General features: G+C 52.4%; 8 protein-coding genes across 8 annotated transcripts; 5 read left to right on the top strand and 3 right to left on the bottom strand.

Moving 5' to 3' along the window:
- The first annotated feature begins 307 nt into the window (after positions 1-307).
- Positions 308-2,388, top strand: P152DRAFT_459743 (WD40 repeat-like protein). The gene is made up of 3 exons (XM_033679745.1): positions 308-519; positions 575-636; positions 696-2,388. The coding sequence occupies exons 1-3, from the start codon at positions 450-452 to the stop codon at positions 2,037-2,039; spliced, it is 1,476 nt and encodes a 491-aa protein (XP_033532976.1). The 5' UTR covers positions 308-449; the 3' UTR covers positions 2,040-2,388.
- A 684-nt stretch (positions 2,389-3,072) lies between these two features.
- P152DRAFT_70537 (uncharacterized protein) lies at positions 3,073-5,027 on the top strand. Its single transcript, XM_033683183.1, has 3 exons — positions 3,073-3,265; positions 3,317-3,819; positions 3,873-5,027. The coding sequence occupies exons 1-3, from the start codon at positions 3,215-3,217 to the stop codon at positions 4,897-4,899; spliced, it is 1,581 nt and encodes a 526-aa protein (XP_033532975.1). The 5' UTR covers positions 3,073-3,214; the 3' UTR covers positions 4,900-5,027.
- P152DRAFT_459741 (putative nitrilase family protein) lies at positions 5,027-6,176 on the bottom strand. Its single transcript, XM_033679744.1, has one exon. The coding sequence runs from the start codon at positions 6,046-6,048 to the stop codon at positions 5,155-5,157; it is 894 nt and encodes a 297-aa protein (XP_033532974.1). The 5' UTR covers positions 6,049-6,176; the 3' UTR covers positions 5,027-5,154.
- Positions 6,177-8,309: 2,133 nt separating this feature from the next.
- P152DRAFT_419449 (urease) lies at positions 8,310-11,782 on the bottom strand. Its single transcript, XM_033677129.1, has 6 exons — positions 11,595-11,782; positions 11,415-11,501; positions 11,316-11,342; positions 10,073-11,247; positions 8,556-9,687; positions 8,310-8,501 (listed from the first exon to the last, which is right to left on the bottom strand). Exons 1-6 carry the CDS (start codon positions 11,613-11,615, stop codon positions 8,421-8,423), a joined length of 2,523 nt encoding a protein of 840 aa, XP_033532973.1. The 5' UTR covers positions 11,616-11,782; the 3' UTR covers positions 8,310-8,420.
- Positions 11,783-11,953: 171 nt separating this feature from the next.
- On the top strand, positions 11,954-14,244 carry P152DRAFT_70487 (uncharacterized protein). The gene is made up of 7 exons (XM_033683182.1): positions 11,954-12,154; positions 12,201-12,335; positions 12,382-12,492; positions 12,552-12,673; positions 12,758-13,274; positions 13,327-13,846; positions 13,905-14,244. Exons 1-7 carry the CDS (start codon positions 12,059-12,061, stop codon positions 14,096-14,098), a joined length of 1,695 nt encoding a protein of 564 aa, XP_033532972.1. The 5' UTR covers positions 11,954-12,058; the 3' UTR covers positions 14,099-14,244.
- A 188-nt stretch (positions 14,245-14,432) lies between these two features.
- Positions 14,433-17,103, bottom strand: P152DRAFT_419446 (TrkH-domain-containing protein; the record flags this gene model as incomplete). Its single annotated transcript, XM_033677128.1, has 2 exons — positions 15,932-17,103; positions 14,433-15,706 (listed from the first exon to the last, which is right to left on the bottom strand). Coding segments are annotated over exons 1-2 (2,061 nt in total), but the record flags the coding sequence as incomplete, so codon positions are not given.
- Positions 17,104-17,509: 406 nt separating this feature from the next.
- P152DRAFT_399769 (uncharacterized protein) lies at positions 17,510-19,153 on the top strand (the record flags this gene model as incomplete). Its single annotated transcript, XM_033676533.1, has 2 exons — positions 17,510-18,146; positions 18,192-19,153. The coding sequence occupies 2 exons, from the start codon at positions 17,510-17,512 to the stop codon at positions 19,151-19,153; spliced, it is 1,599 nt and encodes a 532-aa protein (XP_033532970.1).
- Positions 19,154-19,742: 589 nt separating this feature from the next.
- P152DRAFT_450468 (uncharacterized protein) lies at positions 19,743-20,810 on the top strand (the record flags this gene model as incomplete). The annotated part of the gene is made up of 2 exons (XM_033678173.1): positions 19,743-20,417; positions 20,481-20,810. 2 exons carry the CDS (start codon positions 19,743-19,745, stop codon positions 20,808-20,810), a joined length of 1,005 nt encoding a protein of 334 aa, XP_033532969.1.
- Positions 20,811-21,804: the final 994 nt, after the last annotated feature.

Here is a 21,804-nt window from a genome sequence, read left to right as displayed (position 1 = left end):
GAGGTGGAGGATGAAGAATGACAAAGGCTAAGTGAGGCAAGGGGAATCATGAGTGAAAGTGAGAGAGAGAATGAGTGAGTGGCTTGGCAGTGAGACTTTCTTATCGCCTTGTGGCCTTGTGGCCTTCAGCCCTGCCCAATCAGGTTTAGCTTCAACCGGAGCCTCAATTCTAGGTTCAGTCGCCGCTCCGTCCAATCAGAATCACAGTAGTCAGCCACACCTGACGCGCTCGCACCAGCCACACCTAAACCACGCGACAAGCCAATAACTAGGGAATCTCCAGGTGAATTCACTTTGAGTTTTGACCTGTCACTTGGAATGAGTTGCATATTCACTGCAGGTATGCGAACTCGCTTCTGGTGCAGTGGAGCAGCCTTTCCCAAAATGGAGTCCAACCAGACTCGCTCTTAAGTCTAGACTTAGAGACACAACCTGGTCTTCAGATCGCCATGAATCTCGCCCTCGTGGACCCCTTCGTCCTCGCCCAGGACTGTCCTGAGGCGCTCACGGAGACATTACGTGGGTAAATCTACACATTGTCCTTGCGCATATGCTGATATCCCCCGGCCTACAGGGAATGGCCATGCCACATGCATACGTTTCAATCACAATGGCGACCTTCTGGCTTCAGGAAGAGTGAGCCAATCCCCTCTCACTGTACTGTATCGAACACAAGACACTGACACCACATAAAGTTATCGGGGACAATCGTCATCTTCGACATCGAAACCAACGGCGTCGCCTGCAAACTACGAGGACATACAAAACAAGTCCAAAGCCTCAGCTGGTCATCCAACGATCGATTCCTCCTCAGCGCTTCGCAAGACTGGAAATGCATCCTCTGGGATCTCCAAGATGGCACCAAAGTGCGCACCATCCGGTTCGAAGCGCCGGTCTTCATGGCCGAACTTCACCCCAAGAATCACCTACGCTTCGTCGCCGCGCTCTTCGAAGATCAGCCCATGATCGTCAGTCTCGAAGGCGGCGCCCCTGTCAAGGTGTCGCTCTCCTCGATGCCGAAACGGTCGCAGGCCATGAAGGATAATCTCACGGAGAAGCAAGCGGCGCAGGATGCGAAGAACACGGCGACGGTCGCACTCTTCACACCAGATGGATCGCACGTCATTTCGGGGACGAACAAAGGCTGGCTGAACATCATCGATCCGGAAACGTATCAGACATTGTACTCCAACCGAGTCACTCAGGCCGTTATCATCTTGGTACGGCTCACCGCGTCTGGGCGAGATATGGTGGTGAACTCGAGCGATCGGATCATCCGCACATTTCAATTACCCGACCTCGGATCCCCATCACTGGACTGGGACTCTCTACATCTGGAGGTCGAGCATAAATTCCAAGATCTGGTGAACCGGCTGTCGTGGAATCATGTCACCTTCAGCTCGACGGGTGAGTACGTGACCGCATCCACATGGATGAACCATGATATCTACGTCTGGGAACGGTCCCTCGGTTCCTTAGTGAAGATCCTCGAAGGACCGAAGGAGGAATTAACCGTAGTCGAATGGCATCCCTACCGCCCATTTGTCGCTGCCGTCGGCCTCGACTCCGGCAGCGTCTACCTATGGTCAATCCTCGCCCCGCAGCGCTGGTCCGCGCTTGCTCCGGACTTCGTGGAGGTCGAAGAAAACGTCGACTACGTGGAAAAGGAAGACGAGTTCGACATCCAGCCGATCGAAGAAATCCACAAGCGGCGACTGGACGGCGAAGACGAGGACGTGGACGTCCTGACGGTTGAAGACGCTGGGACACGGTTCACCGGGCACGTGGCGCGGATCGCGCTCGTCTCGGGGGAAGAGGAGTTCAAGATGCCCGTGTTCCTCGACGTGGATAACGCGGACAGCGAGGATGAGATTGTTGCCATCGGGACCGGCCAGTTCCGGAAGAAGAGTCCTGGGACGGGGAAAGAATGGATGAACGAGAGTGAGACGCGCGCGGGGTCCACAGGCGTCGCGAGTGGCGATGAGCGGGCGGTAAATGGGAACGGACGTACGGATAGGAAAAGGTCACGAAAGGGATGATGGAATGGGGTGGATCATGAACGGCATCGGCGTATTCGGTATACGCATTGGTAGGGGCTTAGGGTTGGGTGGTGGTCGTCAACTACACTACCATCGGACAGGCTTCGCGTTGGATTATTGGATATCTTCTACGGACTTGCGGAGATCATCATGTGGTGATGCATTGTTTAGGTGTGGAAACTGTTTCAAACTATTTAGGTCACCGTTGTTTAGTTACCTATTAGCTGTTTTACCCCATCATGTCATCATTCTCGTGGAACAAGCATAGATCGACGATCGATCGGACGAGCACATATTCGTCTATTTCCAGCTAGGAATTTAGATCCGCAACCACAGCCTGGTGGCCTAAATCCCAACTTCGCTACTCAGATCATTCTTTTCGGGACGCCATCGGCTCCAGCATCGGTTCGAGTTATTACTTGTTCATCATCTACCTCACTAATCCTGTGCACCCCAAACATCTTGAATCTAGAATCTGAGATGATACGGACATCCACGCAGCAGTGTTTGCACCATGTGGACGGGTGACGCGCATTAGTTTCCGTCCATCGCGTTTCTCCCCTCCCATTTGCTCGTCCCCTCGCCTCCTATCAGGCCGTGTGGGAGCTCGACGTACGGTCAAGACCATGCCACCATGTAACGCTGGCCGCCGGCGCCGTTGATTGGACGGATCCGTGGCACGCCAGTCGCAAGTGGTCACCACCCTGCAAGGAACCTGGGATGAGACCTGACCACACATTTTGTTCATCTTCACTTTTCGGCTTGCACGTCGCGGAAGCAGCGTGGGCGGGCCCCGTCTTTTCTGCCGGAAGGGTTGCTTTCAGAAAGGAGAGATGACGCTTACCTCCTATTTTCTGGCTCATTTGGAGGGAGGGAGGTGGGCGGTGCATTTGACTGGACTCTTATACAGGGCATGGTAGATCCGAATGCCCCGGTGGTCTACGACATGCATGGCCGATTTCTCTGTGTTGCGACATGGTTCGAGGTAATGCACGCGTTGTTGCTCTGGTTTTCATTCGGGGTTCATTGTCAAAATGATCCTGAGTCTCTTCTTCTCGTGTTAGTTCGCTGTTTGTCTCTGTGTTCTGTCGTCAAAGATCGAGTCTGGAAGGGTGTCACCGAGTCGAACACCCTGACCTCCGCCCTTTTGTCTGTCGTTACTACCTCTCCTTCTCATGTCTTCTTCTCGTCCGACGTCGAAATATTCTCCAAATGAATCTCCTACTGTGAGTGGCATCACAATCGTTGATAGCTGGACGAGTCTCATGAGTTCATAGTCTCCTCATGGCCACAATCTCCTCTTTATAGCGATCAAAAGAGAAGGAGACATAATCGGAGTCAAGGCTTATGCATTTGGCCTTTTCTCCGATGAATCGGTCCGGAATTCTCGGGCGAGTATGATGTCCAGTTCCCAATTCGGTTCCTCTCGACCGACGACGCCCTTCGAACCACCACGAAGACCAACGTCGGCACATACGTCGTTGAATGCCGGCCGACCCTTTTCACCAGCATCCGCTCTTTCGGTGCACGACTACCGTCTCAAGCAGCGAACGCCTCCATCCCCTCCGCGGCCCGAGATGAAACGATTAAGACGAAGACCAGCGGTGCCCGATTTCAAAAGAGCCGAGGGTGTGGCTCGTGCTTTCGATAGCTCGAACTCGAACCTCGATCGTGAGGGTACCATCCGGCCTGTTTGGGGGAATATTAACGATGATATATTTCCACCGCGTCATGCCGATCTCAACAGGAGCATGCTCAACAACGCGGGGAAACCAGGTAAATTCCAATCAGGATTTTACCATTAAATGCAGGAACCAATTAATTTATATGGACAATCACAGAAATCCCATTCGACTTTCCCATGATGCATAAACCACTTAATTTACCGAGTGCTACATCCCCATTCGCACTCATGACCATGGCTCCAACATCACCGCCTCAGTCTCCGACCATCGTCAAGATGCATGGCGTCTCGTTCGAAATGGTCAACCCATCCGGAATGCCGAGCATCCCGCCTGCGCCTCATATAGCAGAACTCTCCACTCCGTATACCACACCACCTCGTGAAGGCCGAACTCACCAGCGACGACGACTGCACAAGTCTAAGTCGACTGCCGACACCATGCGGAAACGTTCCCGTGCACAGCATGGGCACAATCGAGGCTCCCCGTCCATCCAAGGCGCCCACCCTGATACACTGTCCAACAGTGTTTCCACTCATCCAAACCTAAGCAACCACTCCTTCCTAGACGCCATCAATCGCGCCGGGTCGACCGATCCTGCACCCACACATTATCGCACGCCGTCACTCTCCCACATCTCATCCCTCTACTCTTCCCCAAGCCGGGACCAAAGCGCCTCAAGATTGCGAGCACTACCCACGCCATCACGGCCTCTACTTCAACTGCAAACGGAAATGGAAGAATTCCAACCCAACCCCATGCTACCAAGCACTCCCACACCCCTACGCACACCCAGTCAACGGCCCTCCACCACCCGCGGCGCCACGGTTCAGGCTCTCAGCTTTTTAGACTTCGCTCCTGACCTGCCGCCGACCAGCAAATGGAAGTATCGTCCGCATACGCCACCGAGACCTAAAGCTACCGAGGAGCTAGACTACTTTACCTCGAGGTTTCGGCGATCACCAGCCTCGTCACCGAGGAGCGAAATGGGCGATGAAGATTGGGGTGGACCACGTCGTCCATCAGGGATTATGATGACCAACAGCGGTACCTTCGTCATGGGCGGCGAGATCAGGGAAGCAGAACTAGACGTTTGGGGCGTGGCGAACGCTGCGAGAGATTTCTTCTCGATTTCACCAGCTCCGGGGGTCAAGCGGGCGGGATTTGTTATTCCCTAGCCGACTCGGGCAAAGGATCAAGGAGGATATGATTGAAAGAAACATGGTGCCTTTTCTTTGTTCGCCTTTCATTCGCAGCATAACGACAGGCCGGGATATCGAGGTGCGACATCACTGGGTTCGGGAATGGTTAAAAAGATACCTCATTTCCTTTATCCAACTGGATGATTGATGCCACCAAGGGACATATACATAGCTAGACTCGCGTCTATACATTTTCGTAATTCATACTGTACACGAGCAACGAGAACCACGTCAATCTTCAAACCTTATCTTCCCCTCACTCACATCCGGGTACACATCAAACCGTCGTTGCGTATACAACGGAATTCCCTTCCTCACTTCCTCGATCCTCTCCCCCCTCAACTCTCCAAACAAAATCCCCTCCTCCGCCCCCAAACTCTCCATCACCTCCGCATTCGGATCCACCAACACAGTATGCCCCCACGCATGGTAATCCGCACCCACATCCCTCGCCGGTGAACACAACCCCACATACACCTGATTATCCGTCGCCCGCGCCCGCGCCAGCAGCTCCCAATGCATCGGCCCCGTCGTCATGTTAAACGCCCCGGGATACACCAGCGCGAACGCTCCTTTCCGCGCTGCGATGGTCGCCAGCTCCGGAAACCGCACGTCGTAGCAGATCGCGATCCCTAGCTTCCCGTACTCCGGCAGGTCCACTACCGTCACATTATTCCCCGGGCTCAGCACCTCGCTCTCCTTGAACTTGAACCCGCCCGGGATGTCGATGTCGAACAGATGCACCTTTCGATGCGTCGCGAGCAACTGGCCCGCCGGCCCGAACGTCAAGCTCGTGTTATAGTACTTCTTCGTCTCCGTGTCGTATTCCGGGATGCTGCCGCCCACGAGGTACGAGTTCGCCTCCTTCGCCATGTTGCTCAGCGCGTGGTACGAGGGGCTATCGGTCTCGGACGGCGGGGTGGGGCGGAGGGTCTCTGCGTAGGTGGGGAAGTATTTGGTGCCGTAGGGCGAGTTGAAGCATTCGGGGAGGACGATGATGCGGGCGCCGCGTTGGGCGGCGCGGAGGACGAGGGAGCGGGCATGGGTGAGGTTGTGAGGTTTGGAGGCGGTGGAGGCGAGTTGGATGAGGGCGAGGGTGACGGGTTGGCGGAGGAGTTTGGACATTGTGGTAGTTTATGGGGGATGGTAAGGTTATGAGGAGGGGTTGTACAATTGCATTGGCTAAATGCGGATTGATGTTATTGACATGGAGACGATATCAATCGTTAGAATAAGAGTACGGAGTAGTTAATAGTGGCATCTGCTATGACAACATAACGATATCGGACCCTGAGCACTTCCCATACAGTTCCCCATTTAGGTTAGCGTTTGGTCCTTCAACCTCCAATCTTCGACGACATCAACAGTGTACACATACGACCATATCAGCATCTATACTCCTTACTTTGATGATACATACAAATGGGGAAAATATATATCTCTGGTATTAGAGGTGCTTGAATCTCTCTGTATGAGAACATTTTCTTAAGTGCAATTGTATTAGAGGTTGCACTCAACTTGTCCGAAACCACAAGCAGCACTTAGCTTCGACTTGTAATACTTGTTGTTTAGAACACCATCACGAAAGAGTCAGGAGGACATAATATCTACCGCTTCCTTCTCTTTTGTAACTCTAGCCGCGTAAGGTGGTAGGTTGGTTTGCTACTTGAGAGTTATCCGACATTCACACAAAATTTAGTGTTCCTTCTTTTCCTCCGTCATCCCTTGCTGAACACTTTAGCTTCACGCATACAATATCCTATATTAGTTTGTATTTGTTTGCTTGCATATCTTATTTCTTTTACCTTGACATATATGATATATGAAGACTTTCCCTTCATTCTGCCTTTACGGCACTGTCCTTGTCTACTTGCTAGTTCCTGCCCAGTCTCGCTGCTGAGTTCCCCCCCAATCATTGCTAGAGCATCGGGCATTCATTGGAGCCTGGCGTTTTGTTAGTAGGCGGCGAAGCAGGTAGATACAAACGGCCGCACATTATCTCTCCTCGCTCCATGGATGAGCAGGTTACCTCATCATCTGCAAATATCGAGCAGTATTTTGGTGCCAAGGATCATAATCCGCCTTCAAGACTCCACGGGGCCATATGACCCTACCTTTGTTCAGCTAGCAAACATATCGACAGAACACAACCCAACCCAAAGGCTAACACTTAATCTATATCCGTCTGCTTATGGTGAACCCTTATCACTAGACAGCTCCTTCTCCTTAACAACTGGTGATCACCACCTTGAAGCCGCAAGTCTAGGCAGGGCCATACAGATTTGAACACAATCTAAACGAAGCGATCACTATCTCAAGTTCTACCCTTAAAGCCAGTGATGTTCAACATCAGGAGAATGCTAGCAACTAAACGACGCAAGCGGGACAATCAACCGTTTGCACTGAAGATGGTATGCAACAAGTGTGGCAACATGCCTACGCTATGGTTACCACCTAGCATTTTCCAACCCAGTTCCGATGACGAGTCAACGCCGGACTGCAGCATTGAATTCCCAGATACATCTCCTCAGACCCGGAAACAAGTCAAACGCGGCACGGTGGGGATAGAACAAATATCTCCTGAAATATCACTTCACTCCCATGCGATGGCGGCAGAAATTATCCAGGAGGTTGGCCAAAGAGAGAGCGATCACTCATCCGACAATACGAGTCCTGGATTATTCGGGTTAGACGATGCTCAACCCACATCCATCGCTGTCAATTTTGCATATAAAAGGAAAAGCACTCCCAAGGAGAACGATATTCGAACGCTACACTCGACTCCGACGGCCCCTAACGAGCTGGCTCCAAGGAACCTTAGGCCCAAAGCCCCAGCTGTTAACTTAGCACTATTGATCTTGTTCAAGTGCTCGACTCGCTTTCGAAAGGCCTATGTCCAGAACAACATGCCTCCACCACGTGTTGAAATTTCGGACTGGTATTACGTCGGGATGGTGTTCTTTGGCGCCTTTTTTGCCACCATCCTTGGTAGCATTGTTTTCCTTATTCACGAGCTCTACCTTGACTGGCATTTCTTCATTTTCGCAGCCGTAATCGCGGTTGCTCTGTTCTTGACTTATTACAAGGTTACTCGAAGCGGAAAATGTTCTATGCACTGCTGCGCTTGTTCAAAGGCTCATACTCACCCTTGCTGCGACAAACTGGCACTCCAAGGAGTGCAGATAATCCCTCACTATACTTGCGGTACTCCCCAAAGGTAGTCACGGGCAGATTCGCGAAATCAGGTGTGAATGCAGATGGGCCATGGCGAGAACGTATCCTTGGGAACCTGGGTGGGAAATATGGATGCAGGTGCTTGCCGTGGTCGCGGAAAAGGCGTAACGGACAGATCTGATGCTGGTGGTATCCGATGAGCGATAAACAGGATGTCTGAGAACTAGCAAATGCGGACTTGGACTTTTCGTGAACTCTTCGACCGACATATCTAACTACGAATGAAACGATCCATTGCGTCGTAATACATGTGTCCACATAGGTCAGTATATGAAATAACTTTGTGTAAGCGGCAACGTCTCTGCTGGCTCTGCCGTACAATGCATGCCGTCCGCTTCGACTTTCTATATCCCGTTAGTTAGCACTCTTGATCTATCGCCACAGCCAGATTCACTTACATAACTCTCCGGGTCCACCTTCATCTTCGGCTTCAAATCATTCCACTTCATATCCGACTTCCCAATCTTCCTACAATTCTTCACCGGCTCCACCCGCTTCCTCAACCCATGGCCCGCCACCACCCCGTTATCCACGCTCGCCTGGCTCACGAACGTGATGCTGGTACTCGGCACCGACACGGCGAACATCGGCCGCATGTAGATCGGTTCCACAGTCGGGATGCTTGCGTTCGGGTCGCCCATCTGCGCGTGTGAGATCATCCCGCCCTTGATCACCATCTGCGGCTTGACGCCGAAGTTCGCGAAGTTCCAGAGGACCAGGTCCGCGAACTTGCCGACCTCCACGCTACCGATCAGGTGGCCCATCCCCTGCGCGATGGCCGGATTGATCGTATACTTGCTGAGATAGCGCTTGACGCGGGTGTTGTCGGCGCCGATGTCTTTGTCTTCGGGGAGCGGGCCGCGCTGCACTTTGTTCTTGTGCGCCGTAGTCCAAGTGCGGAGGATCACTTCGCCGCAGCGGCCCATGGCTTGCGAGTCGGAGGACATCATGGAGATGGCGCCGAGGTCGTGTAGCACGTCTTCCGCCGCGATGGTCTCCGCTCGGATCCGGGACTCGGCAAACGCGACGTCCTCGGGGATGTTCTTGGAGAGGTGGTGGCATACCATTAGCATGTCGAGATGCTCGTCCAGGGTGTTTTCCGTGAATGGCCGCGTCGGGTTCGTGCTGGACGGCAACACATTCTCGAGCTCCACAACACGGATGATGTCAGGGGCGTGGCCGCCGCCAGCACCTTCTGTATGGTAGGTGTGGATGGTACGGTTCTTGAATGCGTCGATGGTCTGCTCAACAAAGCCGGACTCGTTCAACGTATCGGTGTGGATCAGACACTGGATATCATAATCATCACAGACCGAGAGACAAGTGTCGATGGCGGCCGGAGTACAGCCCCAATCTTCATGCAATTTGAGACCACAGACACCGGCGGCGACTTGCTCTTTGAGAGGGAGTTGATCCGCATCATTGCCCTTACCTGTGATCCCATAGTTCACAGGCAAAACATCAATTGCTTGAAGCATTTGACGGATATGAGTAGCACCTGGAGTACACGTAGTAGCATTTGTAGCGGTACTAGTAAACGAATCAGCAGCCATCAAAAGAGAGTTGCGAAAAAAAGAGTGCGTAGGAATGAGAAGCAAAAGCTGGTCCACCTCGGTGGGGACCCCGAAACTCTCTACGAGGGTTTGCGAATTATTTTTCTGTAGAATCTGGAGAAATACTCCAGCGCTGCCAATATTTTGCTATGTGGTGCTAGCCCCTGGAATCGAAACCGCGTACGCAGGACTAGAACCCACGTACGCATCTAACAAGTGAACCCCGGCCTGTGTGCCGAAACCTGAGAACATGGCACTTAATGGGTGCAACACACTCCCAAGCCACCCACATATATCCAGATTGGTAAATTAGAGTATATAAACACAAGCAGGACAAGAAACGTAGGAAATTTACCACTCACCTTGGGCCTGTACCACCGCCTAGCATCGTAGTGATCCCTGAGCTGATAGCTTCTTCGGCTTGCTGAGGGCAGATGAAGTGAATGTGCGTATCGAGCCCACCCGCTGTTATGATCTTGTTTTCTCCTGCGATTACATCGGTGCAATTGCCCACTATCATGCCCTCAGTGATGCCTTCGGTGATATCCGGATTGCCAGCTTGTCCGATGCCAACGATGATCCCGTGCTTGATTCCGATATCTGCCTTGTAGATACCGGTCCAGTCAAGAATGAGAGCATTAGTTATCACCGTATCAAGCGTCTCGTGGTCGCTACGTCCGCTTGCTTGGCCCATCCCTTCCCGAATGGTCTTACCTCCACCGAAAGAGCATTCTTCTCCGAACCGTCCAAAATCTTTCTCGACTCGAATCCATAGGTCTGTGGCACCGAGTCTCACCAAATCACCGGTGGTTGGACCAAACATCGTCACATATGCTTCTCGCTCCATTGTTGCCATCTCAAACACAAGGCTCTCATCCGCAGTGGGATCCGGCGCATGAAGGAATCCTCCTTTTCTGATATTCTCCTCGATATGAGCTTTGACAGCAACATCATCGACGCAACCGCTTGCAATATTGTTGCCGCCACGAATTATACGATTGCCGCCAATTTCCACAAGCGTCACGGTCTTGGCATCGCCTGCTTCGAATCGGACGGATGTCCCGGCTGGGATATCAAGCCGATAGCCATGGGCCCGGACACGGTCAAATTCGAGTTGGGGGTTCGTTTCGATAAAGTGGTAATGCGATCCAACTTGAATCGGCCTGTCTCCCTTACTAACTACCCTCAATCTGATCCTCTTGCGGCCTTCGTTTAGTTTGATCTTGCCTGCTTCGCCTTTCACGACCATGACTGCGCCGGGCATCTTGTCTTTGTCCCAGACCTGGGTTTCCCAAGGAGGAAACTTGTCTTGCGAAGGGATTGGGAGGAAGCTGCCATACAAAGCTCTTTCTAGGTTACCATCATCCGTGCTGATAGGAGCGTCAACTGTCACGAGGTACGTCCCGGAGGGAAAGGTGCCTTCAACCTGTAGGGGCACTAGGGATTCGACAACAGAAGGAAGGACATGTCGCCGTCCGAGGATCGTGGCACCAAATGACATGAGGGCAGCAACATTGTGGTTTCCATCGCGAATTAGCTGTAGTGAGTGATCAGCCCTACTATACTTTGACACCCCTTGGAGAGAATGGATCGTTGGGGACAAACCTCTTGAAGCACATGTGCAACCAAGGCCTTGTTAAATTACGCAATTAGCCGTTGGAACCCTGAAAATTCGTTTTCTCCAACTCCAGTTTTGTCACGTACAGCTGCTTCAGAATGGTTTAGCCGCACACCCCTTGCCAACCTCCTCTGGGACAGTTGTCCAAGCTGAGATATGAGAAGCTTATCGATCTGGACCACAATGTCAGTACGAAACCATAGCGTGGTCCCGTCACGAGCCACGACAAGTATGTGTGTGGTTTCAAGGATTGGAAGGAGACGGACCTCCTTAGGGACGAGACGCATCTTGGTTGACTATCGTATTGAGCTCAACTACTCCACGCCCTGCAATTGGGACAGCGCAACGAAAATTCAGACAAGATTGACCATTTGACAAGAATGTATCAAGGTCAACTGCTTTTCAATATAGAGGAAAATATGATTGTGAATTGTTAGGAACTGTAAATAAGTACTTTGCCCCTGTATCTGCTGATTTGCGGGGTGTGTTGCCTTGATGTCACGATAAGAACTCCGGCTGACGAGAAAGGCCAGAAATGCATTATTCCTAGCCCTGTCACGTGACCACGCGTCTCCTTGAAATGTCCCCTTTACCGTGTTATTGCAATTCCCATTTTGTATCTTCCATTCATACTTAGGTAGCATCTGCTGGATTCACATACCACTATTAAGGCTATATTATTGGCTTCTTCATTTGATTCATTGCCTGCTCCCTACTTCATCTAATCAAAATGCCTCTCAAATTTTCTCCACCAGAGTACATTCAGCGCGCAAAGGCGGAGTATAAGAAGGGTCGGAAGGAGGAGGCATTTGAACTCCTCCAAGAGGTTGGTACGGATTCGATGGTATCAAAGACCTACTTATGTTCGAAAGGCTCTGAGGGTCTACCCCGATCAATGTGTCGACTTCCTTGACATCAGCTCCGCGATGCACTCTGCCGACGGCGACAATGACCTTGCTCTGCAAGAAGCTCACCAGATGATGAAGAGATGTCCCGGCGAGGGAAAGGTGCGACTTGTATTCCCTAAGAGTCAGCAAGAAGCTGATTATCCAGGGTTACCTTCGAGCGGGGAAATTGTTGCAGGGGAGGTTCAAGGACAAGAAGGCACTTTCTTTGTACAAGTTAGGGTTGAAATCAGTGCCTCGTAGAAATTCGCACTACAAGGTTGGTATCATCTGCTCATTAGTCGTGTTAATCATACAGCGTGGACTCATACTGTACAGGAACTTTGTCAAATGCATGACAGGCTTTCTATGAAGATAGGCCCCAAAGTCGATCCCCTGAGGAACGTACCTCTGGAGGTGCTGGAGATGATATTTCTTAATCTCTCCTATAAGGAGCGTCTGTAAGTTGACTTACTGTCGTCCCCAATGACCATGGCCCAACTATCCGTCGCCTGGAATACTCCTACCCTGCTGATTCCAAATAGGTTCTGCTTACAAGTGAGCAAAACATGGCGTGACGGACTTTCTCAGGCCCAAACGCTATGGAGAGATATCGAGCTACTCTCCAAGTCGAAAAGGATCAAGCCCGGTACCGTTGAACGGCTTCTTCCGCGAACTGGCCTGATCAACTCTCTGAGGATTGGCACAAACTTTCTTTCGCGATCTGCTAGATCGTGTATTCTATCAAGGAGCCACCAGCTGCGGTCTCTGGAAGTCAGCGCCTCCTTTTCGGACTGGCAGACATTCATGAGCGATATGCGAAGCGTTCGATTTCCGAATCTCCAACGACTGACGTTGAATAGCCCGAATATGAATTTTAGCGATCACGCCGTCTACAGTCTGCTTCAACATATTCCTAGCTTAAAATGGCTCGACCTTAACGCGACAATGGAGTTAGACCGTTCCATACCTCTGCCAAGTCCAACTTTCTCAAGCCGAGAGCTAGAAGCTTTTACCATCAGGCATATTTACTGTCCGGCCAACGATTATCTCGAGACATGGGTATGCCGAATCTGCCTGTTCTTCAAAGACCATGATCACTGATCCCGAGTAGTTGAACCTATTTTGTCTAGTCATACCAAATGTCAAACTGCTTCGATTGCCTAGCGTTAATGGGGATTCCCTACCAACTCGCTTTCTTTGCGACTTGTGCCCGCTGCAACGTCTGGAATACTGCGAGCTTCCCCCGGGTACATATCCGATTGTCCCTCCCACAGTAACGTTCCTTTCAATCACGGACCTTGTGGTTTCGGAAGATGGATATGAGTCGTGCCTTCAAGGTGACATGATGCCGAATCTGCAATGCCTACGCGTATCGCACGCAGACGTCTCATTAGAGGCTCTTAGGCGAATACTACATTTCCAGAGTCCCGATGACGCCTCCCAAGAAACACACATCAAGTTGACGGAGTTCGTTCTGCGTGAAGTTACGCTTTGCTTTACTTCCCCAACTAACGACGGGAATCCTGTCCTGCAAATGTTTCAATGGAAAACGTTCGAGTCCGTCGAGATTTTGATTCTTCAAAACGGGGACTTTTTCGGGGTTGACGACGAAGCAATACTCGAATTGACAAGTGAGTCGGAATTCTTGACCAATAATACGGAACCAGGTAAGGCTGACTATCGGTTTAGGCCAAGCCTCCAATCTTCAAAGAGTGGATTTGACCAATACCGCAATCACCGGCGTCGCTGTTCGCGCCCTCGTCAAGAACTGCCCGAAGTTGGAGTATCTTTGCCTCAACGATTGCAGATATGTTCCACCCGATGCCATAAATCTAGCACGCAAACATGTCCGCGAGGTCTCCAGTAAGATTAATCAATGGTGACCAATGCCATACAATACTCTCTCATGGAATCATAAGACCCATTGGACTTCCTGAGAGGGTGCTGGACAGCGTATCTTCATTACTATAGGCGTATCTGCTAGGGAGGGGATGGGAAACATTCGCGTTGGTCGCGGAAGGAAAGTGATGAACGATTTGGGTCGGCGTACAAGGTATTATGGAACCAACTGAGGGGATTTGGAACGTCCACAACGCCAAAACGGACTTGAAAACCATAGCAGCGCTTCCACGACGACGTCTTTTGCGTTCTTCTCAGGATCAGAGATGGAAATCTTCAATCTCTCCTCTCCTTCCCGACCTCCGGCCTATGACTTCCCCTCCGCCACCGATCCTCCTCTTCCATTTCCATCAACCCCTCTCTCGGAAGCATAACCGCTTTGTCGATGGCCACAGGCAACCCTCGATGTCTGCCTCGCATCATCACCCCACACAACACGAGCTTGCTCAGCTTTCTCCACCCACCGCAGAAACTATACGTCTGGTTGGGAAACCCGAGCGAAACACCTACGGTCGCGTAGGCGCTCACGACCTCGAAAATAATCGCCCACATGGAGTACGTCGACGGATCGCGGTCGATATGCGGTGATTCAATGATGGCAACGAGGAACACCGCTAGAATTAGCAACCACACATCGTGCGCAAGCTGGGCTCGGAACTGATGGCGGACAAAGTACTCGATCCGTTCATGCGAAGGATGGTGGTGGCCGCGCAGGAAGCGTTTTGTGAACCATTGTGCGATCTCGGTGGGGCTGGGTGTGGCAGGCTCGGAAGAAACGCCAGTGTCATCAGCGTAGATGCCGAGCGAGCGTTCTTCGTAGATGTTCGAGTTTCGAAGGACGATGACGACGGGGTATGCATTGATGTACATCATGAAGAGGTATAACACCTGCAGGGAAGCCCGACTGGCAGAGATTGAGACGATGGAGAAGCCGCCCTGCCGGACAGCGATGGCTTGGAACAATGCGGAGAGAAACTCGATTCCCGGCGGTACAGATGTGATCTCTTTGTTTCCGATGTTCAAGACAATAAAGCCAACACAATCGATCGTGTTCAGAACCACCAGTGACAACAGGAGCCACCACGTATGTGTGCTTGGGAATAAGTACGTGTAGCAGCGTCGAGGGTGGTCGAGGAGAAACCGCAGCGTCCCGTAGTCCGTGTCCCACTCTGGCCGATCCGGCGCGATCTTGGAAATCATCCAGATGAAAAGCCGAAGCACGATGGGATACGCGGTGTTGCCAACCAGGATGAGAAGGCCCATCGTGATTACGACATAGATGGAGTACTGAAACGGTACCATGTTCAAGTCTAGCAGAGACATCCCGCTGTTGTTGAAGGCAGAAACGGCGTTGAAGGCGCCTAACCACCATGGATTGATACCGTTCCGACGCGCTACATCTGGTTTGTGTTGTGCCATCCACGCACCAAGCGCCAATGCAGACAATAGCTGCCAGAGAAGGGAATAGAGTGGCACAACAAACCCCAGGAATTTTAGGGCTCGATACTCGCATCCTCCCAACTTCTTTTTATCGAGGTCGGAAAGGCCGAAAAAGGAGTGATTCCTTCCCCGTCGTGCTGAATCGAAGGTTCCTGGGTAATCGCTTTCCGACGATGGCGTTCTTGGGAATGAAGAAGACAATGGGTGAAAACCATAATGACTTGGTCCTCTAATTGCGCCGACGCCGGTGGCTGTAAAGATTCGATGTAGGATGGATTGTGGTCGTACGGGTGCCCGATGATAGGTGTCTATATTGGCTTCTTTGGTGTCTGGCCTAAATCCTATTCGTTGCCCCCCCGAAACGTTGCGGCTCGGACTTGATTGCGTTCGCTGAAGGGCCCCTTCGACACCAACTGGCGCGGGTTCCGAAGGCTGTAACGTCGCCGCGAGATTCTGTGTTGAACGCAAAATCCTGTCACTGTTCGTTGCCTGTGGCTCATCCACATCTCTTCTCGGTAGATCTTCAACAGGTTCAGATTCGACGGATAGTCGCCCTTGTGGCTCATTGGAGAGCTCTGGTGAAGGGCTGACAGGTACGTGGTGGGTCCGTTCTATCTGATGCTGCGGGAGCGGATGCCCTTCTATATCCATTCCATCACCAGGGTCAACAACTTCGCTGGTTGACTTTGACCGTGTCCATGACGGAAGACGCATTGAATCCGACCAGATCTGCTGCCGCCTCGTCTGCATTCGCGCCTCGGCGATCTCCACCTCTTCTTTGAATCGATGCTTGAAGGCCCCTAAACGGATATGGACGACAAAAATGGACACGAATATCACGGAGCCAACCATGATCAAGCCGAATAAGACAATCTGCTGGAATGTATTGAGAGTTGAAAGGTCGACTGTGACAAGTCCGGCTTCTGTCACGGCCGAGACGCAAAGAAAGAGAGCATCGGTAAATGAGAGAGTATGTTCCGGAGTTGAGGAGCCCCATAAGATAATGGCCGTAATCATGGAGACAGTGATGAAGTATGTATAGTGCCATGTTAAGAAATTCGGCTCTGGAAGATGGTGTCGAACGGCGCCATATATGCGTTTCACTGGGCCAGAGCGACTTAGTAACGCCTTAATCGAGCCAATTACGGTGATGATGTGGTTCATCGCGACCTGAAGAGACTTGGACGAACAGTCTATGTGTACAGCCAGCCGAGATTAGTGTAGGGGGAACTTGGAGTCCTCTCTCTTCCCCATCCGTGGGCATACGACGGTGGAATTCTCTTTTAGTACAGGAAGACCATAATTTTGAGTCTTGCATCCGCGTCTTTGCATCATCGAAGGTATCGTCGCACAAAATATGCTCTTTCATATCTGAAGGGGGTACAACGCATCCATGAGTAGTACCAGACACTCATTTGAGATACACGACAGACTGCAGGATAGGGATGCTCCGAACGAATAGCTCGACCTAACAATGCAGACAATATATTGGATCCCAGACTGGACTATATGCTTTTGGATTTTATACGTGTTGTATTTTCGATGATGGCTTGACCTAGGGCTGAAAGGGGGAGATTGAGAAATCCTGATCAACTTCTGTTTCAGCTGGCAAAGGCACCCAGGCATCAAGTCGCTGTTGAGGCTGAATAGTAGATGCGCCATAGACCCTGATTATGCACAGCCACTTCCTAATGACGTCTCAAACTCGACAAGACTCGGCGCCTAAGATCACACATGTTGGTTTCCACCAGCATCCTTTCATTTCCTTCCTTCCACGACGTCGATAGGGTTTCTTAATCCCAAAGTATTCTATCGGTGGACGTGAATATCCTATACAGTCTTCCCCTCGCGACACCGAAACTATACCTTTTCCATAACATCTCCAAAGCTCCTCCCGAGTCCCTGAAGCCACCTGTTGGTTCAAGAGCAAGGTTGAATTGAGGGGAATTGTCACTATGTCTGGACATCATGATCCTCGCGTTCTCTTCACAATATCGGGTATCAAAGCGTACCATATTCAGAATGGCGAAGAATCGAGCCTTACCCCCTCTGGGCCGCAAACCCTCTCGCTCCTCATGGTCCCCACGTCGAGCCCATTTTCCGACCCCTCCAACAGCAATACACAAGCTGAGGTCCCCGAGGACGACTTCTACCTTCACCTGAACCTCCCGCCCGAGCTTGAACTCTCCCTCCCCGCGACCACACAGATCTACCACCAACCGCCGAACTCCTACTTGATTCCTCGTTGGGATCTAGGTCCAGAGTCCGGCGCCTTTACACGAATTGAGTTCCCTCCGCTGGGAAAAGGGCCGAATCCCGTAACGCAAGATGATATCGATACCTTCGAGACCATTCTCGCACAGTGTACGGCGTTCTTGGAACGGGAGAAAGCGCCAGCACCTGAGAAGGGGCTCCACGGGTATAATCCTTCAAACTTCAAACCTGGTGAGGGATATGCGGCAGGTACTGGCGGTGGAATGCCCGGTCAAGTTGTGTTGATCGATGAAGAGAACGGAAGCATTGTTGGGGAGCTTGGCGAAGGTGCTGCAGTCATTGAGGATCCTAAGCTCAAGCATGGCACAAAAAGTACGGGTATCTATTTCCATCCGTCCTTGGTTCTGATCTGACTGTTTCCAGCTCCCGTGGAGATCCAAGTCTCCGAAGATGGCAATCATATCTACGTCCAGGCAATTTCGGAGGAGTATCTGGAGATGGCTCGACACCCGGCCTACCGCGACAGCTCCATGGTACAGAATGCCGCAGCTGCATCTCGCCTTATCGTAACCGCAACCTCCCACGTCTCGAATTTCATGGCATCCACTGCCGAGAACTTCACCACGAAGACCAAGCCCGCCAACAAAGCCTTGAACTTCAAGCCCAACACCCACGCGCGCGTCCGCAAAATCAACCAATTCACCGGCGGCGCGGCCGGCCTTTCCTCCAAGACGGTCGGGCAGCTCAGCCACATCACCCAGAACATCGGCGCCAAGTTGGCGAGCCGCGGCACGAAAGAATCCAAGATCGGCTACGACGAGAAGGGGAATCCGTACAAGAACGAGAACTACAAGCCGGGCTTGCTGAACAAGAGCATGATTGCATTCAGCACGGTCGCGGACGGGATCGCATACGGTGGCACGCGGCTGCTGACGAGCGGCGGAGCGGCGGCAACGCAGATGGTCGGGCACCGGTATGGCGCCGAGGCCGGCGGGTTGACGGCGGAGCTCGCGGGCGGCGTCAAGAACTGTGGGCTTGTCTATATCGACGTGACCGGCGTGTCTCGTCGCGCGGTGCTGAAGAGCGTGGCCAAAGGGATGGTGGTTGGACGCGTCAAAGGCGGAGGAGAGGTGGTCGTTGGAGGCGGGGACGGTGGGCAGGTGCCCCAGGAGTTCCAGCAGCAGATGCAGAATGAGAAGCAAGGGGTGTCGAATGATAGGCACGGGGGGTATCAGCCGAGCGTTGGTGGAGCGTCTGCACCGGGTGGTGCTATTGGGCATGGGAATCAAGCGCCGCCTGCGTACTCCAGCGGCGTGGGTGAGCCGTTGGGAGGGCAAGCACTTCAGGGACAATACCCGCCTGAGAAGGGGGATAGGTTCCAATAGTTTCGCGCGATTCTCCTAGGGTTTGACGGGCCATTGGTCGGGGATGACGAATGATGGGTTACGAATTGAGGGACTTCATACCTATTGACCTGTGGTGGCTTCATTGGTTCATATTCATATTCATTTTAATCTGCCTTCAGCAATTATTCCGCTGAACTGGGACGTCATCTTTAAGCTCAGCTTGTGCATTGCAATGTCTCGAATATTTCTAGGAAGGGAGCAGACGCGTAGGGCTGCGTAATCCCCTGTCCGGCCGCACTGAGGCTTGGTCGTCACCACGCAAGCCGCACATCCAACCCTGGACCACTGTCGATGAATCTAACGAATACGGGAATCAGTCCACGCGGTCCATAGCAGGACGTGTAGTAGCGGAAATATGATCAAGTAGATAAAAGCAAGTCCATCGCTTGGTCTTCATCCGTATCCAAGTCCCAAGTCAACAACAAGTCCACTCCTCACAAATCACCTAACCACGTCCAGATCATAATCACATCTCCAAATATCTCAACAACATCCCCAACGTTGAAAAATGCTCCGTCTTCCCGATCCTCCGTCCCTCCCATCCTCCTCTCCCATCCCCCCACGCACCATGTCCTCCAACCCCGCCGCCAATCCCTCCATCGACCGCAGCGACCTCAAACACTGTACCTTCACTAACCTCACCTCCGCCACTCGCATTGACCGCTCCACCCTCTCCTCCATCACCCTCACCTCCGGCGCCAACCCGGACAACCCCGCCGACTTCCACTCCAACTCACCCTATAAATCCACCATCGAGCGCTCCTTCCTCCGCAGCAGCGCGCTCAGCGACGTGCACATCGAGCGCAGCACCGTGAAAGACAGTAAAATATCGGCGGCGGCAAAGGTGGAAGGGGCGGAGGTGGAGCAGAGCGTGGTGGAGGGGGCGACGGTGGAGCGGAGCGTGGTGAAGGGGGCGGAGGTGATGGGGCGGGGGGTGGTGGTGGAGAGGAGTCAGGTGGTGGGGAGCTCGGTTGTTGCGGGGAGGGAGGGGAGGGAGCGAGGGGAGGGGAAGACGTGGGTGTCGAGGAGTCAGGTGAAGGGGAGTTTGGTGGTGGGATCGAGGGTGGAGAGGGGAGAGATTACGGAGTGTGAGGTGGAGGGGTGTCAGATTAGTCGGTCGAGTTTCAAGGGGCGGGTGTTGAGGAATGGGGTGTGGGACCGAGGGAACTTGGTGGGGAGGGTGAGGAAGGATGAAGAGGTGGTGGACGTTAGTAGGGAAGAGTGGGAGAAGAGAGCGGATGCGGTAAGTGAACTGATCTGAGGACACTGCAAAATCACCATGGTGGATGCCAATAACGTTGGACAGAATAAAACCTATACCGATTCGACGATCATCCTAACACCCACCACTTCAAGAGCCCCAAGCGAGGCCGGATACCCATTCGCCGGAGGGCCCAGGAGCGGTGGCCCTAGTTCCGTCTATCGACCACGCGAACCAACTCCAGAGCGCTTCCCCCCGGAGAAGGAAAAGTATGACTACCCAGCCGAGAAGAGCGTCGAGGCGCCCCAGGACGGCTACTCCAACGCCACCGGCCTCACCGACGACGATCGGCATCCAGGGAGCGATACCTTCGCGTATTATACCGAGACATACGATGGGCCACGGATGGACATGCCGCCGCCTTACACGGAATAAGGGAGAAGGCATACGGTGACGATGTCGAGAACAGCGAGCGAATTATATTATGGCAAAAATCAAGTGTAGTATAAGCGTCAACAAATCACTGTGCATATCAAACCAATCGCGCTTCAGCAATGGATAGGTAGTAGATGAATGAAACATCTCCCTTGCTCTATATAGATCCAGCTATGAAACAGGGCTCGCTCACTTCCGTCCACTGGCCGCTCCAAGCGTGGTAGCGAATAAAACCTTGAATAGAGTAACCATGCAGAGGGGTGAGAGAGAGGAGATCCCTAGAACGCACGCGGAACATCGGTCGAACCGACAACAGGAGTTTGTTTATATGGCAAGACGAAAAGTATTCGCAGGGCGGCCAGCCACAGAATATAGAATTCCACCACCGCGTATAACGAAGGGTGAATATCGTCTCGAGAAAGAAACCACGTGTAGAACGAGCTCGACCGCGACGCGTGCGCCGGTATGGTACGTACTTAAATACAGAAGCAGAAGAACACGCCGATGTTGCACCATATGTATCAAAGGTTCGCAACACATTATGGAACGGGAAAAAGGTACAATACTATACGGTATGTAAGCCCCGGAAAGTTCGATATAAACATCCGACAAAGCCCAACCCAGATGGAATGGGAATGGACGCGGACGACAAGAAGCGGCGAATTTGGTATTGGAAAACGCGGACAAAACCTCAAAACCCTCGGTCTGTATGACCCGGACCCGGGACCCTGCGAAGGAAAGGAAGAAAATACTCCGGAATAAACAGACAGCTGGGACGGTACGCCGCAGAGAAGCGAAGAAAAAAGACGACGGAAAATAGACGCCCAAACACCCAGATCCGCCCTGCTTCGCCCTCGCTCAACCCTCAACATCCTACTCCTCGTCCCTCGCCCTCCGCCTCCGGAAAAAATCCATCACCCGCCTCGCCGCCCCACTACTTCCCGCATGCCCCTCATACTCCTCCCCGAACCGCCGATTGCTCTTCTGCAGCACC

The sequence above is a fragment of the Eremomyces bilateralis genome (genome assembly GCF_010015585.1).
Source record: "Eremomyces bilateralis CBS 781.70 unplaced genomic scaffold P152scaffold_14, whole genome shotgun sequence".
NCBI lineage: Eukaryota > Fungi > Ascomycota > Dothideomycetes > Eremomycetales > Eremomycetaceae > Eremomyces > Eremomyces bilateralis.
This window is presented reverse-complemented; position numbering and strand designations above follow the sequence as displayed.

What these genes read in the sequence shown, in the direction of transcription:
- P152DRAFT_70537 (XM_033683183.1), top strand. Translation starts at nt 3,215, where the DNA reads ATGTCTTCTTCTCGTCCGACGTCGAAATATTCTCCAAATGAATCTCCT. An exon ending in CTCCAAATGAATCTCCTACT is followed by an intron (nt 3,266 to 3,316) that starts GTGAGTGGCATC and finishes ATGAGTTCATAG; the next exon opens with TCTCCTCATGGCCACAATCT. An exon ending in AACGCGGGGAAACCAGGTAA is followed by an intron (nt 3,820 to 3,872) that starts ATTCCAATCAGG and finishes ATTTATATGGAC; the next exon opens with AATCACAGAAATCCCATTCG.
- P152DRAFT_459741 (XM_033679744.1), bottom strand. Translation starts at nt 6,048, where the DNA reads ATGTCCAAACTCCTCCGCCAACCCGTCACCCTCGCCCTCATCCAACTC.
- P152DRAFT_459743 (XM_033679745.1), top strand. Translation starts at nt 450, where the DNA reads ATGAATCTCGCCCTCGTGGACCCCTTCGTCCTCGCCCAGGACTGTCCT. An exon ending in GGCGCTCACGGAGACATTAC is followed by an intron (nt 520 to 574) that starts GTGGGTAAATCT and finishes CCCGGCCTACAG; the next exon opens with GGAATGGCCATGCCACATGC. An exon ending in ACCTTCTGGCTTCAGGAAGA is followed by an intron (nt 637 to 695) that starts GTGAGCCAATCC and finishes CACCACATAAAG; the next exon opens with TTATCGGGGACAATCGTCAT.
- P152DRAFT_70487 (XM_033683182.1), top strand. Translation starts at nt 12,059, where the DNA reads ATGCCTCTCAAATTTTCTCCACCAGAGTACATTCAGCGCGCAAAGGCG. An exon ending in CATTTGAACTCCTCCAAGAG is followed by an intron (nt 12,155 to 12,200) that starts GTTGGTACGGAT and finishes TATGTTCGAAAG; the next exon opens with GCTCTGAGGGTCTACCCCGA. An exon ending in GATGTCCCGGCGAGGGAAAG is followed by an intron (nt 12,336 to 12,381) that starts GTGCGACTTGTA and finishes CTGATTATCCAG; the next exon opens with GGTTACCTTCGAGCGGGGAA.
- P152DRAFT_419449 (XM_033677129.1), bottom strand. Translation starts at nt 11,615, where the DNA reads ATGCGTCTCGTCCCTAAGGAG. An exon ending in GGCGGTGGTACAGGCCCAAG is followed by an intron (nt 9,688 to 10,072) that starts GTGAGTGGTAAA and finishes TTCGTTTACTAG; the next exon opens with TACCGCTACAAATGCTACTA. An exon ending in AGGTGGACCCGGAGAGTTAT is followed by an intron (nt 8,502 to 8,555) that starts GTAAGTGAATCT and finishes AACGGGATATAG; the next exon opens with AAAGTCGAAGCGGACGGCAT.